At 42.1% G+C, this 15,628-nt stretch overlaps 1 protein-coding gene across 4 annotated transcripts; it reads right to left on the bottom strand.

Moving 5' to 3' along the window:
* Window positions 1-154: 154 nt before the first annotated feature.
* LOC136433184 (uncharacterized) lies at window positions 155-14,145 on the bottom strand. Of its 4 annotated transcripts, none has more exons than XM_066425104.1 (5): window positions 13,629-14,142; window positions 12,921-13,170; window positions 8,143-8,306; window positions 7,165-7,226; window positions 244-323 (listed from the first exon to the last, which is right to left on the bottom strand). In XM_066425104.1, the coding sequence occupies exons 2-5, from the start codon at window positions 13,038-13,040 to the stop codon at window positions 259-261; spliced, it is 411 nt and encodes a 136-aa protein (XP_066281201.1). In that variant the 5' UTR covers window positions 13,041-13,170; window positions 13,629-14,142; the 3' UTR covers window positions 244-258. The 4 variants fall into 4 exon arrangements, with proteins under 4 accessions (XP_066281204.1, XP_066281203.1, XP_066281201.1 ...); XM_066425105.1 differs by lacking the exon at window positions 244-323 and adding an exon at window positions 336-631 and having other exon boundaries at window positions 13,629-14,145; XM_066425107.1 differs by lacking the exons at window positions 12,921-13,170; window positions 13,629-14,142 and adding an exon at window positions 11,762-12,013 and having other exon boundaries at window positions 155-323.
* Between the last annotated feature and the right edge of the window lie 1,483 nt (window positions 14,146-15,628).

Genomic DNA, 15,628 nt, shown 5'->3' with positions numbered 1-15,628 from the left:
CAACTTAGGAGACGTTACTTCTTCCAACATAAAATATCTAAACTTAAAAGCTGCTAGACATTTGCTAAGTACTTACCCTCCTATAACTGTAAGGAAGTTACTCAAATAAAGCTACAGTACAATAATTTCAGATCTTCACTTATCGAGGTTTCCTACCAGAATGCCCATCCTACTGTGACTGTGGATTGGCCTATCTTTGTGATGACCTAACCCCTCAGTTCTAGATCTAAACACAGACATGGTGAAGGTACTACATGTTTACAAGTCAGTCACTTGCCTGGAATCATCTGGTTCAAAGACCTCCTGGGTTGTTCCACTGTGCCCTACAGGGGGGAAATATACATTTACTTTTCAAGCAGGTGGAACATTCCAAGCATGGCAGGTGTTTTGTATTGCCAAGTCAATGAAGGAAGAAAACACCAACCAGTGTATAAAAAAACCCCCAGCTCAATTAGGTTTAGAAACATGATTGTTGCCTCTTAATTATGTGCATCATTAGTGTTAACAAAGAACTTGCAAGTTACAACCACGGCATAGTTAAAAAAAATGTCAACTTGTCTTTCGTCTTCGAGAGAGTAATCCAAGTTCTACTTCTTTCCTGCCCATAGATATCTCTTGGCAGCTGCTCTGGCTGTCAAAGGTAAGGAAGAAATATCTGCATGCTTGTGGGAGACTGTGATAGTGTCAGGGGTAGTCTAGATAACACTCAACAAGAAACAACTGCACAAGCTGCAAACTAAGCAGCACATGTCTAACATTTCATGGTTTAGACAGCCATTGGTTGATGTGCATTCAGTCATGTCCGAAGCTCATTATACCCACATAGCATGGTCAATAACTTATATGGGATAAGATTGCCAAAGTGATTATGTCTTTAGTTTAGTGAAAGCTCAAGGATCAATGCTATTGATCAGCTGCAGAGGAACATCATCACATCTTCATCCTTTTCCGTTATCCTGCACTCCACATCCAGAGGGAATATTGAAGATGGTATTAGCAAGGTTTTATCAAATAAGTCCTTCCTCCAGACCTTATGCCCTCCACAATCAGCTTCAAGTTCCCTGCAAATTCATAACCTTTGCAGGGTCGAGACTTTATTGGTTGGTCCAGCTGACAAATGTCCGGTGTTCCCTGGGCTGGCAGTGATGGAGGGGAGTGAACCTCCTGAACTAAGGAATACTTTGGAGGTGATGTGACCAACAGGGATTAGGTTTCTGTATATACTATTGGCCCTGAAAGGAGCAGCATCACATTATGATACATTATAAGGTGCAACAGCTAGCTATAGCTTGCGTATATCTTGGAATGCTTCAGACGTGTATTCTATTGTTCTTATTGTATATGCCAGGTACATGTACTGTTGTCATCACTGTTAGAGTGCAGGAAAAGGACAATCTTTCAGAAATTCCAAGGGAGAAAGACAAACAGGACATCACCACAAGAGCCTGTAAAATACATCATGTTGAGGTGTAGGAAACACTGCACACAGGATACTCTCAGGACTGGAATGTTGTGACACTATGTGGGGGACTTTGGGAGATAATAGAGTACAATTGATGGGCACCCGTCTGCAAGGTGACCACTGGTGCTTATGTATCACCAAGTTCGCTTCAAGGCTACCAGACATGTCTGCTTTTAACCTGTCACTTCTAGAGTGGTGGGGCTGTTTCCACTTAAACTTGACATCCTGTTCTCTTCAAGGAAAACAAACTTGTGGGACAAGGCACACAAACAGCACACCATTTTCTCAGAGACACACAAAATACAGGATGGTATCATTCTGTCTATGGGACATGATGTGTCAATCTCTACGCAACCTGAGTATCGCCTGAAGTTGCTGAACAGTAGTCTGTATCCAGGATTAGGGGAAGTACCTTGGATACTTAACCTATGCCCCTGTGAGATGTACATTACCTCATGTATATTAGTTATGCAAGAAATAAAAATTCTAATAGTAAATGTTCATAGAAACATGTCAATTCAATTTGATAAAGCTATGAAAATATCATCTGTTAATCTATCAATCTATCCAAAAGTAGCCTTTCAAAAACATGGATTATGATTCCCTTTTTCGGTTGTTCTAGAAGTGTTGATTTTACTTTATTGATAATAATGACCTCTGATCACTTATTGGTTTTTGTTAGTCAAACTGTCATCTTAGCAGTCAACAGCAGACTAAATACAGATCAACGACCCTACAGTGAACAGAACTGTGAAAATCTGTCCGGGTTCCAACCTACAAGAGAATAACTACAGGAAGACAGTGACTTGTACGACCTTGTGTACCTGGCCAGGAAGCTACCCAGGCAGACAGACAGACAGCAGGGATTACCCACCCTGCCCCAAACCTCACCCTTAGGCGCACTTTAGACCTACAATGTTATAAGGTCGTACGATCATCGTCGTAGGCGACGGTTTTCTTTAGACACACGGTCAGGAAATATCATGGGACCCCCCGGCGCAGAATTCCATTGATATGCGCGTGTGACTCAAAGTGAACTCTTGCGCTCAAATTCAAAATGGCGGGGGAACCGCTTGTTTTCGTCAAAAGATGAAGCTTTTACTGACTTTGCAACAACTGTTGCCCTGCAGATGAGACGTTGAAAACGGTGCTCAGCAAAGAAAGAGATTGAGGCTGGTACAGAGACGGACGGGATTTAACCCGAGTTCGTGGCCGCCGCCGGGGATGTCCCGGGGATCGAGGAATAGGGGCATACTAGAGAAGTAGCCACTGGTAGCAGGGCGTCGCGCCGGAATAACTGGTTTCGGATGAGAAAAATATGTTTCCATTGCTAACTGCATGCATATTTACAAAGAAAACGATAGAAACTTTCCTTCCCGGACAGGAAACAGCATGCTGTAGGCTTATTAGCATATCACCCACTTCCGTCGCCGGCGACGATTCTTCTTTAGACGAGAAAAACACAGCCACAGGCCCCCCCGCTGAACGTCGTGCGACTGGGTCCGAGGTAGTCGCACGACATTTCGAGGATTTCCTGTTTATTGCCGTCGTACGATTGTTTTGATCGTCTTTAGACGGCCAAAAAATACCGTCGCCGGCGACGTCGCCCACGACGATGATCGCACGACTCTAAAATGTCGTAGGTGTAAAGAGGCCCTAACCCTGCTATTAATACTCTGTCTTTGTCTACTCATCTGGACTCATGTGGGTACTGTCTGTGGTTTTTAGTGGCATCACATGAGCATTAATAACTGTACTGGTAATGATGTATATTTCAACATGCCATGTGTCTTTTCAGCGCTGACAGGTCTATTATTGATCACAATAATTCTAAGGGCATGTTTATAGAAATTTTACAAAAATCATATCTAATCTCATCAACATATAAATTACATTCCTAATCGTTCATTATACATGTAAGAAACATGTAAAAGACAATAACACAAGCCAGTGACCCATAACTGGCATAAGTTGTATGTGCTGCTGTGGTTCAATATGTCATTTTGGAGGACATTACATCTGCACTTGAAATATGTTAGTGGCACTGCTCAGTATTATCGTCAGCATGTTCCATGTGTGGTCTTTTTCCCATGGACTGTCATGTCTAGATGATTTTTCTCTGACAGGCCTGGGAGCAATGGGATCATGATATCCTCGCCAAATTCCAGCCATGGCTGCAAGGGACCACATGTAGGGATTCATGGAGGGGTGGATAAATAGTCATTAATCTGATCTAATCAGGGATGATGGGACCCGACCTATCATGACCCCTGAAGGTCAATGGCTCAGGTGGGAGGAATACCCTGGGGATTTCGCATTCTTCTCTAGACTCACAGGTGGATTTCTGCTTGGCTAGCTGGGGAAATGAGGGTTAGGGAGGGCCATACTGATCGTAGTTTTATATTATAGAATAAACAGAGAATAATAAGAAACTATAGCACTGTACAAGTACACTTGTATTACAAATTCTCTTGTTCAGTTCTAATCAAAGAGTCTCAGAAAAAAACATAACACTATACTATAGTGGCTACATCAGCATGTACTAACTATCTTGGTAATCCAAACCATTTTTGAACTAATGCTGCAATGCTTCACTAGTTCTAATGTTTCTAGTGAAACATTTTACCATAGTTTGGATAACGGGTACTTTTGCTTCGTGATAAAAGTTACCAGATGCAGAGATCTGAGCTCTTCCTGACAGATAAGAGAAGTCAAGACGCCCACAAAGGCTAGACTGAGAAATACAATCTTTTCTATCATTAGAACGGAACCAATGGAACGTTAATTTGATCTCTCTGCCCTTTTAGGGGGGAAGTGCAGTCTTTTATCTGTTCCAGGCAACTGCCAAGTCTGTTCTATTGACATCCCATTAACACTAATGTGACAGTCTTCCACTTTTTAGGAACCATATGGTACCACCCTGCCCAGACCTGTCTGGAGGGTACAAAGGTCTGTTTACCTGTTATTTAATGGTCACCATGACATTCCTTGCTCATCCCAAACAATCACAAAAATTAGCTTCTTGTAGAGTTCTTCAATATGACCTAAATAATTTCCATAAGAAGTCCACAGTGAATCATCTCCACTACCTGTTCCAGGAACCACCAGTACTGTTAGGAAATAAGGCAGAACCTGAAATGCCTGCAGGTACAGATTAGGGAACAATGGACAATTAGCAGGTGACATGGGACATTACTGATGAGTTAATCATGTCTGTTTCAAACACAGGTGCATGGCACACCTGTCTACCTTTGTCCCCACTTTTGTCCTCAGGGTTAATCTAATCAGAGTTGAGAGTAGAGTTCTTTCGCCCAGGTAAGGTAGGAATTTTGGATTCCAGTTTGGGCTATTCACCATCATAGCTATTTTTTGTGGGTTATCCAGAGCTCTGTACTCATATCAGTGGTTCAGGCATTGATTGTATTCAAACACTTTCTTCACTAAGACCAATAATGGCTTTATACAGTCTTTAGCAATGCCGTGAGGTTAACAAAAATTTCTTATTGAAAGCGTCACACAATATGTCAATCAGTCAACATGGCCAATGCGAACTTGAAGATATCCACAAATGAAACATGGATGCTTTTGTACTACATGTACATGTAAATTTCATGCAAAGACAAATACTGCCTATGCCTGCCCATGTTAATCTGCAGTGCATTCTCCATATACAAGTTGCTATGTATACATTGTAGCAGCTGGGATACATACATTCTGAGCATTAGGATTTCAGTAGGTCAGTAGGGGTTTGTTTTGGCTGGGTATGAACATAGAGGGGATTTGGGAAGTTCAAAAGTGCCTCATAAATCAATGTTTGGCCAGATTCTTTCTCGTTTTATTTTATGAAGTTGTAAATCTTTTCATTTATATCTAATTTGTAGTGTTGACTGTTTCCTCACCTCTATTGGCCTTTATAATATAGTGGTACACATGGTCCATGTACATTTCATTGACAAGCTTTATGAAAGTTTTGCCATCTAGGCTTTGTTCACTATTGGGATCTAAGCATTGTATCGATAAAAGCACATTGTCCCTTTTTAAAGTCAGTTACTAGGTAATGTCATTGTAATACTTTTTCTTCTCCTTGATAAACTCTCTTGCATTTAACTTTTTTTGTAGTATAACACAAAGGAGCAATCTAATGAGCATGCACTCCTGTATTGTTCCTTACTATACAGTTGAAAACAAAGGATTTAAGTGTTGTACATGATGGCAAGCAGCTGCAAGCTGGTTTCTTTATCAGCTTTCCCTGTTCAACAACCATGTCTAATATTCCCATAGAAAGGGGAACAAAGCATTCCTGAATAATACCTATATGTCCTGATGGGAATTTCTGCCACACAAGGGAAAAAAACAATGGCTATAAAAATGCAGAGGAGAATTTTGTGAACATATCTTAACCCCAATATCTTGGCTTTCTGCATAACCCAAACAAGAGATTATCCACAGTCTGGGGTATTTCAATAACAAGCACTGACGTACATGAAAGAAAAGGGTCTGTTCGTGGCAGACAAGATTGTGGGGGAAAGCTTGTGAAAACAGAAATAAAAAGGATGTATGACATAAACATAATTTTCCAAAAAATTTTACAAGAAAGGTGAGGGAAAGGAGAATACAAAGTACACAATCTGTTGACTGTACCAACTTTCCATACATATGTACATTATCCTTTCTTGCCTGTACCTAACACCTTTTTCAAATGTTGTGAAAGTTCAAAATTCATGCTCACGTTCTTTTTCTTTTCAAAGGATCGAGTATTTTCTTATTCAGGTCACATAATCCCACTGAAGTTCATTATAAGGCAGTCCTACCCCAAGGATATCAGATGACTTCCCCTACCTCCCAGGGGTTAGGTGAGGATTGGCATGCACAATCAGGAATTACTAGGTTCTTGGAATGTCAGCAGGCTGGATGACCCCTCACCAGGAACTCATTACCTTTCATCACAGTAAAACCACATGGGTTACCATTCTTACTTTTGTAGGGTTAGCAAAGATAACGGAGTAGTCGTGAATACAACTGAGTCAGTTGATAGGGCTTGATAAGTTTGCGTGAGCTTGTTTTCTCCTGACTGGTTGAAGCCTTCCATAACACCAAAACTGCTTCTCCAGGGATTCCTGGCTTTCCTGGCCTGTCAGGGCTTTCACCTCAAAGGCGCTGGGAATGCAACAGCTCCAGGCACTGTGGCCTTGTTCCTAATTACAAAACTACTATTTTTTCTTTCAAATAATTTAGCTAAAACATGAATCATTGCAAGCTGGGTTGCATCAATTCTGACTCAAGGTGGCGCTGCTGGCTGCGGTTTCTACTGTCAGCTTTGAATTCCAAGGACTAGACTTCTCTCCCACAGTCCCACCATCTCCTTCCTCCCCCTTTCTTAATACTGAAACTTAAGATCCAGACACTCCTTAATCTTTGACAACACTTCTAACTTTCAAAAAGATATCCTAATGGGTAAGGTAGCTCTGACTCCAGGTTGATGAAGCTGTTCCAATCCTGGCATGTGCAGAAAGGTTGACAAGACTTCCATGTCACCTAACACATGCCAGCCACCTCCTTCAGTATCACCAATCCACCATGTCTAAATACTTATATCAGCAACTACCACAACACACACAACTCAAGTCACCTGGAAATGTTCTTCAGTACAACTCCCTATCTCCCATCTTTTCTAAATATTTACAGAGGCGTCCATTACTCACCCTTGTCCTGCTCTGGACTCCCACTGGTCCCACCAGGGCGGCAGGGACTTCCTTCTTCTTTCCTACAGACACAGGAAATTCCAGGAATTTTCAGATAGGGAGGAATTTTTGGCTGGATTACATACACCTATCACCAAGGCGTGCGGACAAGTACAGAAGGCAGGATTTAAAACCAGACTTACTGGACTAAGGAGGTGAAAATGCACACACTTCTCCCGCAACCCCCTGATAAACTAGGTGAATGTTGAGGAGGGCTTTAGGTCTGGGGGCTGATCAGTCACAACATATGGAAAACTGAAACTGGATATGCCCAGAGGATCTGGTGTTATTTGTGAAGACAGACATACAACAAATCTGGGACATCTTGACCTGAATCCAGCTGAAATCCACCCAGATCAAAAGTAGGATAAAGAAAACAAAAACACAATGTGGCAAAAAGTTATTTCTGCACATGTCCTTTGTTTGATTAGAGAGAGGGGCAGTTTCTTTTGGAACATGATCACAAGCTTTTGAGTCATGATCCAAAAATTTAAAATACAAAAGACAGAAAATAATCTTTATGATCATACCTGTCTAGTGGCATGTAGTATTAGAAACTTGACTGCAAGGTATTAGGGTTAACATCTGAATTATTCCAAATAAGCATTAGGAAACATAAACCCAATACTTGCAATCTTTAGATAATATCCAGGGAAACTAAATATCAATAATCAGAGCCAGGTGAGTTGTCAACTGTGTGACAACACTTATCTAGTAGTAGAGACCTTTTCTTCTTCTTTCAGCAACTTATGTTAGATATGTGATTTATCCGGAGCAGGTGGTCTTAATGAGTTTCAGTAGAAACCTGGTAATCCTCAACTAATTCCTGACCTACAGCACTGTCTGTCAGATAGGAGTACTGCCCAATCAGAAATCTGAAACATCACAAAGATATAGAATTACTACTTGTAAAAAATCATCACATGTAACGTTACCTACCAGTTTTCTTGGGGAGCGAAGTTGTCCCCCATGTTCCCCTGGCCAGCGGGGGAGGGGGGCTGTGGTGCTGCTGTGTCTGTGTGCCCCTGGCCAGCAGGGAAAGGGTAGGTACTGCACAGGTCCTGCAGCATGATGTCCAGGTCACTAGCTATGCCACTCAGCATCTGTTAATAAAACATTCATCACCATGTATTATTCACATCTTCGTCAATGGTAAACTGTTTAGAACAGGAGCAGAAGTCCCAAAATTTATGTCATAACTACCTGTCCAGTTGTCATGTCTGCTGCCATTGGTGGTACATGTGCCTAGTGAGTTTTAAACTGAAAAATCAAACTGACCACCCAATACAGCTGGGTGAAATAGACGTAAGCTATATAATATGGGCTTTCCTCATGTGCTAGGTATTTTCACTGTGCTGGCTGACCCCTGGGACTTCCTGGTCACTTCTGTTGTACAACAATGGTAGTATTGACTCTGATCCTCTCTGTTGGTTTTGTAAAAGAGCAGAAAATCAAAATAAACCAGAACCAAGGAAGAACAGTGCAGAACAGCTGAAAAAGACCAAGAGGAAGGAAACAACACCACTCTGCTAGCTGTTATATTGGCCAAAACAAACACCACATTCTTTGTTATGGGAGACAGGGTAGAAAAAATTGATTGAAGCTACAGTGGGAAAATTTGCCAACTGGTCTCTGTAGTAAATTTTGCCAGCTTTCTCTATTAATGAGCTAAAGTAGAGTACTCTACATACTGAAGATCTGGGGGTACTGAATTTTCTTCCAGAATGAGACCAAACAAGCAACACGCTGACATTATTATAATTCCCATTGTAGTGTTCATCAGTCCGAACCCTCTGGGCCCAACACAAAACTTGACATCCCTAAACACACCACACTCAAAAGAAAACATCCATTGTACCCCCTGAGGAGAACAGAATGGCCTGTGCTAAATTTCCCAAGCTATCAGCTCCCTCTACAGATAAAGAAAAATCATATCTATCAAAATTTGACACTTACTGAAATGACCTTGTCCAACTCTGCAATGCAAGACTCCATTTTCTCCAAGCTATCATCCAAGAAGGACTACACAACTATAGCAAAGAGAGCCCAAATGCCTGGCAGATCTCAGAGCCACCCCTGGCTGCCACTGGCCAAGGTGGCACACATTATGTCCTGCTGATTCTGCAGCTAGCCAACTCCATCTGGGCACAGGCTCAAGTCACAGGCACAGGGGAACCTCATTAGGGATGGGTCATTAATGTATTTGTGTGGGGACAGTGATGGAGGAATAAAGTTATGTTTATAGCCAAGTTAGGGAAATTTCACTAGCTCTCAGGGGGGCTGTAAAGATTGATACCCTATCCTCCAAAGGTCATTGTTATTTTGATGAATTGATGCCTTGTACTCTATCCTTCGTAGGTTATTCCTGGACCATCCGGAAAGTTTCAATGGGGTTCGGCATCTTGGCAACAGGAAACATTTAATCTAAAGAGTCATCCAATACAAGGTCTATTCTCCACTCCTGTTGAGGCTGCAGCTGAGGGATATCCCTGTATAAACCCAGGATTTTTCTGGTTGTTGGACTAATGAGTCAAAACTAACCAAAGGGTTATCATTAAACATTTTGTCTTTCCCGAAGACTTTTTCTACAGCCTACAGGGGTCTGATTTGATATTATGACATTGGCATCATGGATCTTAGAGCTCCAGGTGAAGAAGCCTCCAGGACATTCTCTGTCAGTCTTGGGAGGATGCCAGCAGACTTTGCCAGGAACAACAACAGCTGCATGTAAGGTTCTTTGGATTAATAGTCTTGGGCAGATTTTGTAACATGAAATAAGGCTGTGTGTCAACTCCTCTCAACACATAAAACATGAAACTATTCTAAGGAATATATAATTAACTTTCATCTGGTTTCACTTCAATTCCTATTAATCTCAGAGCTGCTCTGCTAAAATATTTCTTTTCCTTTTCAGCCATCATTTATTCATAAAACAAGACAAATGAGCAAGCATCCTTGTTTTCTTACTGATGAGATTTTTTGTTTTCTTCTGCTTTCAAATTTGACTAACAATGAGCATCCTTGTTTTGCTTTCCTCTGTTTTGTTTTGTTCTGCTTTCAGATTTGACAGACATCAACACAGATGTTTTGAAAACAGTGCATGTGGGTGGTGATGGCTGTACAACAGCCAGAACAGGAACCTTCTCACCTTAGTTTCCTCCGGATGCATGGCCAATTACTTTAACCTCCTTGCTACCTCCAAACACAAGGGACTAAGGGCCTCTTTACACCTACGACATTTTAGAGTCGTGCGATCATCGTCGTGGGCGACGTCGCCGGCGACGGTATTTTTTGGCCGTCTAAAGACGATCAAAACAATCGTACGACGGCAATAAACGGGAAATCCTCGAAATGTCGTGCGACCACCTCGGACCCAGTCGCACGACGTTCAGCGGGGGGGCCTGTGGCTGTGTTTTTCTCGTCTAAAGAAGAATCGTCGCCGGCGACGGAAGTGGGTGATATGCTAATAAGCCTACAGCGTGCTGTTTCCTGTCCGGGAAGGAAAGTTTCTATCGTTTTCTTTGTAAATATGCATGCAGTTAGCAATGGAAACATATTTTTCTCGTCCGAAACCGGTTACTAGTATTCCGGCGCGACGCCCTGCTACCAGTGGCTACTTCTCTAGTATGCCCCTATTCCTCGATCCCCGGGACATCCCCGGCGGCGGCCACGAACTCGGGTTAAATCCCGTCCGTCTCTGTACCAGCCTCAATCTCTTTCTTTGTTGAGCACCGTTCTCAACGTCTCATCTGCAGGGCAACAGTTGTTGCAAAGTCAGGAAAAGCTTAATCTTTTGACGAAAACAAGCGGTTCCCCCGCCATTTTGAATTTGAGCGCAAGAGTTCACTTTGAGTCACACGCGCACATCAATGGAATTCTGCGCCGCGGGGGTCCCATGATATTTCCTGACCGTGTGTCTAAAGAAAACCGTCGCTTACGACGATGATCGTACGACCTTATAACATTGTAGGTCTAAAGTGCGCCTAAGTATAGACACAGCTCATCTTATTGACGTTGGCCTTTATAAATGTAAGGTTCACTTTCAATGGCAAGTGATGATCTGTCCACTCTTTAGACTGACTCACTGCATTTGAATGAACAACTAGTGAGCAACAGTACCACACCACTCTGTAACAACCATGACCTGAGAAAATACACCATATCACCTACAGGTGGATTGATCTCAAATTGCCAATCAAACAACACTAACAGCAAAGTAAATTCAAGTGAGGAATAGTTCAAGGCCTAGCCTGTGTTACACAATTGCTGGCTGCTAGGACTCAGTAGGAGCATGATTCAGTCAGTGCAGTGCCAATGTTGTAAAACATGCTCTTCTTGGCATGTGGCGTTGACATTGGCTCTACACCAACTGTTTCGGTTTCTGTCCCAATGTTTTATCTCCATGTTAGCAGCTTATTCAATTATCTTCAGCCAACATAAGACATTCATGCAGTACTGTGCCATGGTGTTACTTTACACCTGCAGATGTGGCTACATGTACCATGAGAGCCAAAGAGATCAAGAGACAGTTAATTGACAACTGCTGCTGTTATCTTACCTGTACCATGTACAAAACTGTAACTCCACACCTGTGAGTTCCAAGTCACTGATTCAGATACTGACACCAGTGAAGGACTTCTTACAACAGGAACAAACATGTAAGACAATGCTCCACTCTATCCTTGCAGGTGTTTCCCTTGCACCTATTCATAGCCTATTGTGCATGAATTCCCATTGACAGTATGTAATAGGCACCAACCCCCTAAAGACTGATCAGTATTCTGATTCACTCAAGACATGCAATTACACCCACTGCTGTGTTATTTACAAATCTTGGCAATCATAAAAATGAATAAAAAATTGGTTGGTTGTTTTTTTCATACAATAATGACAACAAGCCAGAGCACATGTTCCATAGATAGCCAAATATTGTCCTCAAAAGGGACACCAAGTACTCCTACCTCGTTTTGAATTATTGTATCAGCATCAATACAAAACAAGGAACATGACATCATCATTCATACAGTAATTTGCATGACAATATGAGACTTCCCAGTCCAATGTGCTGATTAGGGATGGCCTAAATCAGGTGTGACCCACCAAGCACCTGAGACCACCATAAATATAAATAGATTACTAGTACATTGTATATACAGTTTAACACCTAATCATATTAACAACAAGTTGTGAAAATTATTGTTATGGAAATCAGTGGTTCAAAATATTGACAGAATGTAGATCTACAATCATCAATCATTTGACAGCCCAATTTTTTTTTACATATGATATAGCCTATATAGGGAGGGGAAGGGCTGACACAGGACCAAATGAGAAGTAGGTACACATTCTGACAGTTGAATTCAATACTGTAAGGTTAGCACTTACATTGTGAACACAACAGCTAAATGAGTAACCAACAATAAAAATGTTTTGAATCAAAACATGACAATATACAAAATCATTGATATACAGATCTGTATTATAGTCTGTCACATCAAAAAGTTAACCATTAACATTCTTTATCAAATATATGATGTACTAGTGTGGTGTAGCATTATTTCAACTTCCTCATAACGTTAGATTGTAAACAAAATAGTGAATATAATATAACCATATGTAACGTAACCACCTATGACATGACATGAATGTGACTCAAAGGAACAAATAGTGGTAAATGTGACTACATGAATGGTAAAAGTCAACACTATCGTCCATACCTGAAAATAGCTCGATCTGCCGTGGCTACTGCCGAACTGTGTTGCCTGTCCTGGCGCGAGTGTTCTACTGTCTGTACCGGCGTGCGAGCCGACCGGATGTGGTCTGGTCGGACGGTCCATGATTACGCACTAATCAGTGGGCGCGAGGACGGCGGGTTTTCCCGGGATGACTGCGTCAAGAATGCGTGGTGATGATGTTTACTCAGACACTGACGGGGTCTGTCACATTTCCTACTGTTCCCCGTCTCGTCTAGGATAGTAAAAACATCGTCTGTCATAAGCAGAAACGCCACGTTATATTTGCGTTGACCTGGAGCGCCTGGCGCCCCTCCCCCTTCTCTACACACAAGCACACATATTTTGTGATCTTGATTACAAGCAAAGAGATGGCATGTTGTAAAAACGGGCGGTAGTGTGACTTTGCGGTTCTGTGACATGGAAATGACTCAGTCCTAACGGAAAAGCCGTACAGTGTTGGCTACAAGGAAACATGACATATGGGGCAAAACATTGTACTGTCGGCCTGTCCGGAACTAGCGGCCAGGCACCGTTATGTTTGTCACCAGCTGCACAATTTATCGCACACAACTGCGAACATCCACACGAACACTGACATGCGATCATTGGTAAAGTGGCACCCTTTATCCAGTTAGCCAAGTTATGTTCACCACGTGAGTGAACAGTGTGTAAGATTCTAACGTGACTCACCTGTTGCAAATGTCGTCCGCGTCTCCGTGAGGTCAACTTCAGCACGCAAACATGCAACACGATTCCGCACCGGAGTTCCGGCCCTTTGTGTCACAATACTTCCTCCATTACCTCCCCTTACACCAGCTGTATATGGCAATCGGAAACCCCTGCTTCACGAGAATTGACTGATACGTGATCAAAAATAATTCAAGGATGTAAAAGTGGTTCGACCTGTCGTAACGTAAAGAGATTATATACGGTATGAACCATCAGAATTCGGCCGCCATTTTGTTACCCACTAGTCTTTGCGGCAACATCAAGTTCGCAGGTGCGACGGCGGCAGGTGTACTAAGAGGACGGCCCGCAAACAGGAGAAAATTCAGAACCAGTTTTGCAATAAGCTACGGCGTCAAGCGGTATCTTTCGCTTCCCACGTTGAAAACGGTAATGAGAATGCTGTCGGAATTTCATACGCGTAAAATATTGCCACACAGAAGTCACATGACGTGCCTTGCCCCTGTTTGGCCCATCCGTCGCATTGGATTGATAATTTCTGAAACAGTTATTAGATTCTAACTGAAACAAAAATGCCATCAAAACCTTTGTAACCTGAAAAACATTTTGAATTTCAATTGCAACCCCTCGAACACCAAGCAGCTAACTGTATGTTATCGTGCAGCACGCATTTTGTATAATGTTCCCATTTCGTTCAGGACGCTAAAGAAGAAACACGAGCTGCAGTGACAAGTCACAAATATGACGGCTGAGTTGTTGTTTTAAAAAGAGTTTTGTTTTCATTCCTTTAGTGGACGGAGTGGAGCTTCCATATAAGAGAGCACAGCTGTGCCACGAGCGAGATGGACGAGAACAGTTCGACAAATACTAGTAAGAAGCCATGAGGATTACCTAATCTTTGTATACCGGGATGTTATCGCCGGATGTTGTCACACTTACGAGGACCACTCATCAAATGACGTATGCGATGCCATTGACACGGTCAAAGTTTCACAAATTGATGCATCCTAGTATCTTCCTGAATGGGTACCGTTATCATCGGCTCCCGGTACAGCCCCCAAGTCCAAGACTCAAATTAATCTCAACTGCCATAACTCTTTGACCGATGATGTGAAGAGATCATTCTCCAAGGCCGTCCTTGCAGATTTGTGAGCCTTGGTAGTTGCGATCTTTCAATGCACTTAGGGTTTTGATAGACCAGTAACTGGTCTCCTTCAGTGTTGATATTCAAAATCAACTTCATGTATGTTTGTGGTCTTTACATAATATGAGAAAGAGCGAAATACGTATGAAGCTTCGCATGAAGGCTCATCTGTGTTGGTAGAGTACATATTGGGATAATTTGAAGCTTTAATCCAGCACAAGAATTGACTCACCATGAAATTCTTGTGTTGGATTAAAGCTTCAAATTATCCCAATACGTAGATCTATGATGCTTGTGGATTTGCCATTTATTAAACTGCTAACGTTACTGATTCACAACTGAACTCGTGGCACCGCTCCGTCGTCGGCGCGCCGCGCCACCATGCGAGAGTATTGATAACTACGACACATTTATTGCTTTTGATAACATATTTGCGTATATTAGACTGCGTTTGTAACGTTAGTCCTGGTGTTTGTTTTTCGTACTTGGATGTTCTTTTTTTCAAGTATGTTGCGTTTACTTGATGAACGGGTGTGTTTTTGTGGGATTGATAGTTTGATACCCGTAACGTTAGACTGTACAAAAAAACACCACCTGTAACGTTACCATGTGTACTGTGGACACAGCGCTCTTCCCATGTCTTCCCAGCTTTCCACAATTCAACCCAAGGAGGTTAAGACCTGACGTCATAAGAACCTTCTTGTTCAACATAAAGCCACCCCGCATTTAGGCTACATCCACACGTGCATGAATACTCAAAGGAGAAAATAGCGTTACATTCAGGGAATTTTGTTTTGTGGATAAAAGCAAGTTTCCTGTCACTGGCGTTTTAAACTTTAACGTTAATGACAATCAAAAA

The sequence above is a fragment of the Branchiostoma lanceolatum genome, chromosome 4, assembly GCF_035083965.1.
Source record: "Branchiostoma lanceolatum isolate klBraLanc5 chromosome 4, klBraLanc5.hap2, whole genome shotgun sequence".
NCBI classification, from domain to species: Eukaryota; Metazoa; Chordata; class Leptocardii; order Amphioxiformes; family Branchiostomatidae; genus Branchiostoma; species Branchiostoma lanceolatum.
This window is presented reverse-complemented; position numbering and strand designations above follow the sequence as displayed.

What these genes read in the sequence shown, in the direction of transcription:
- LOC136433184 (XM_066425104.1), bottom strand. Translation starts at nt 13,040, where the DNA reads ATGGACCGTCCGACCAGACCACATCCGGTCGGCTCGCACGCCGGTACA. An exon ending in GCAGATCGAGCTATTTTCAG is followed by an intron (nt 8,307 to 12,920) that starts GTATGGACGATA and finishes TTTTATTAACAG; the next exon opens with ATGCTGAGTGGCATAGCTAG. An exon ending in GAGTCCAGAGCAGGACAAGG is followed by an intron (nt 324 to 7,164) that starts GTGAGTAATGGA and finishes TCCCCCCTGTAG; the next exon opens with GGCACAGTGGAACAACCCAG.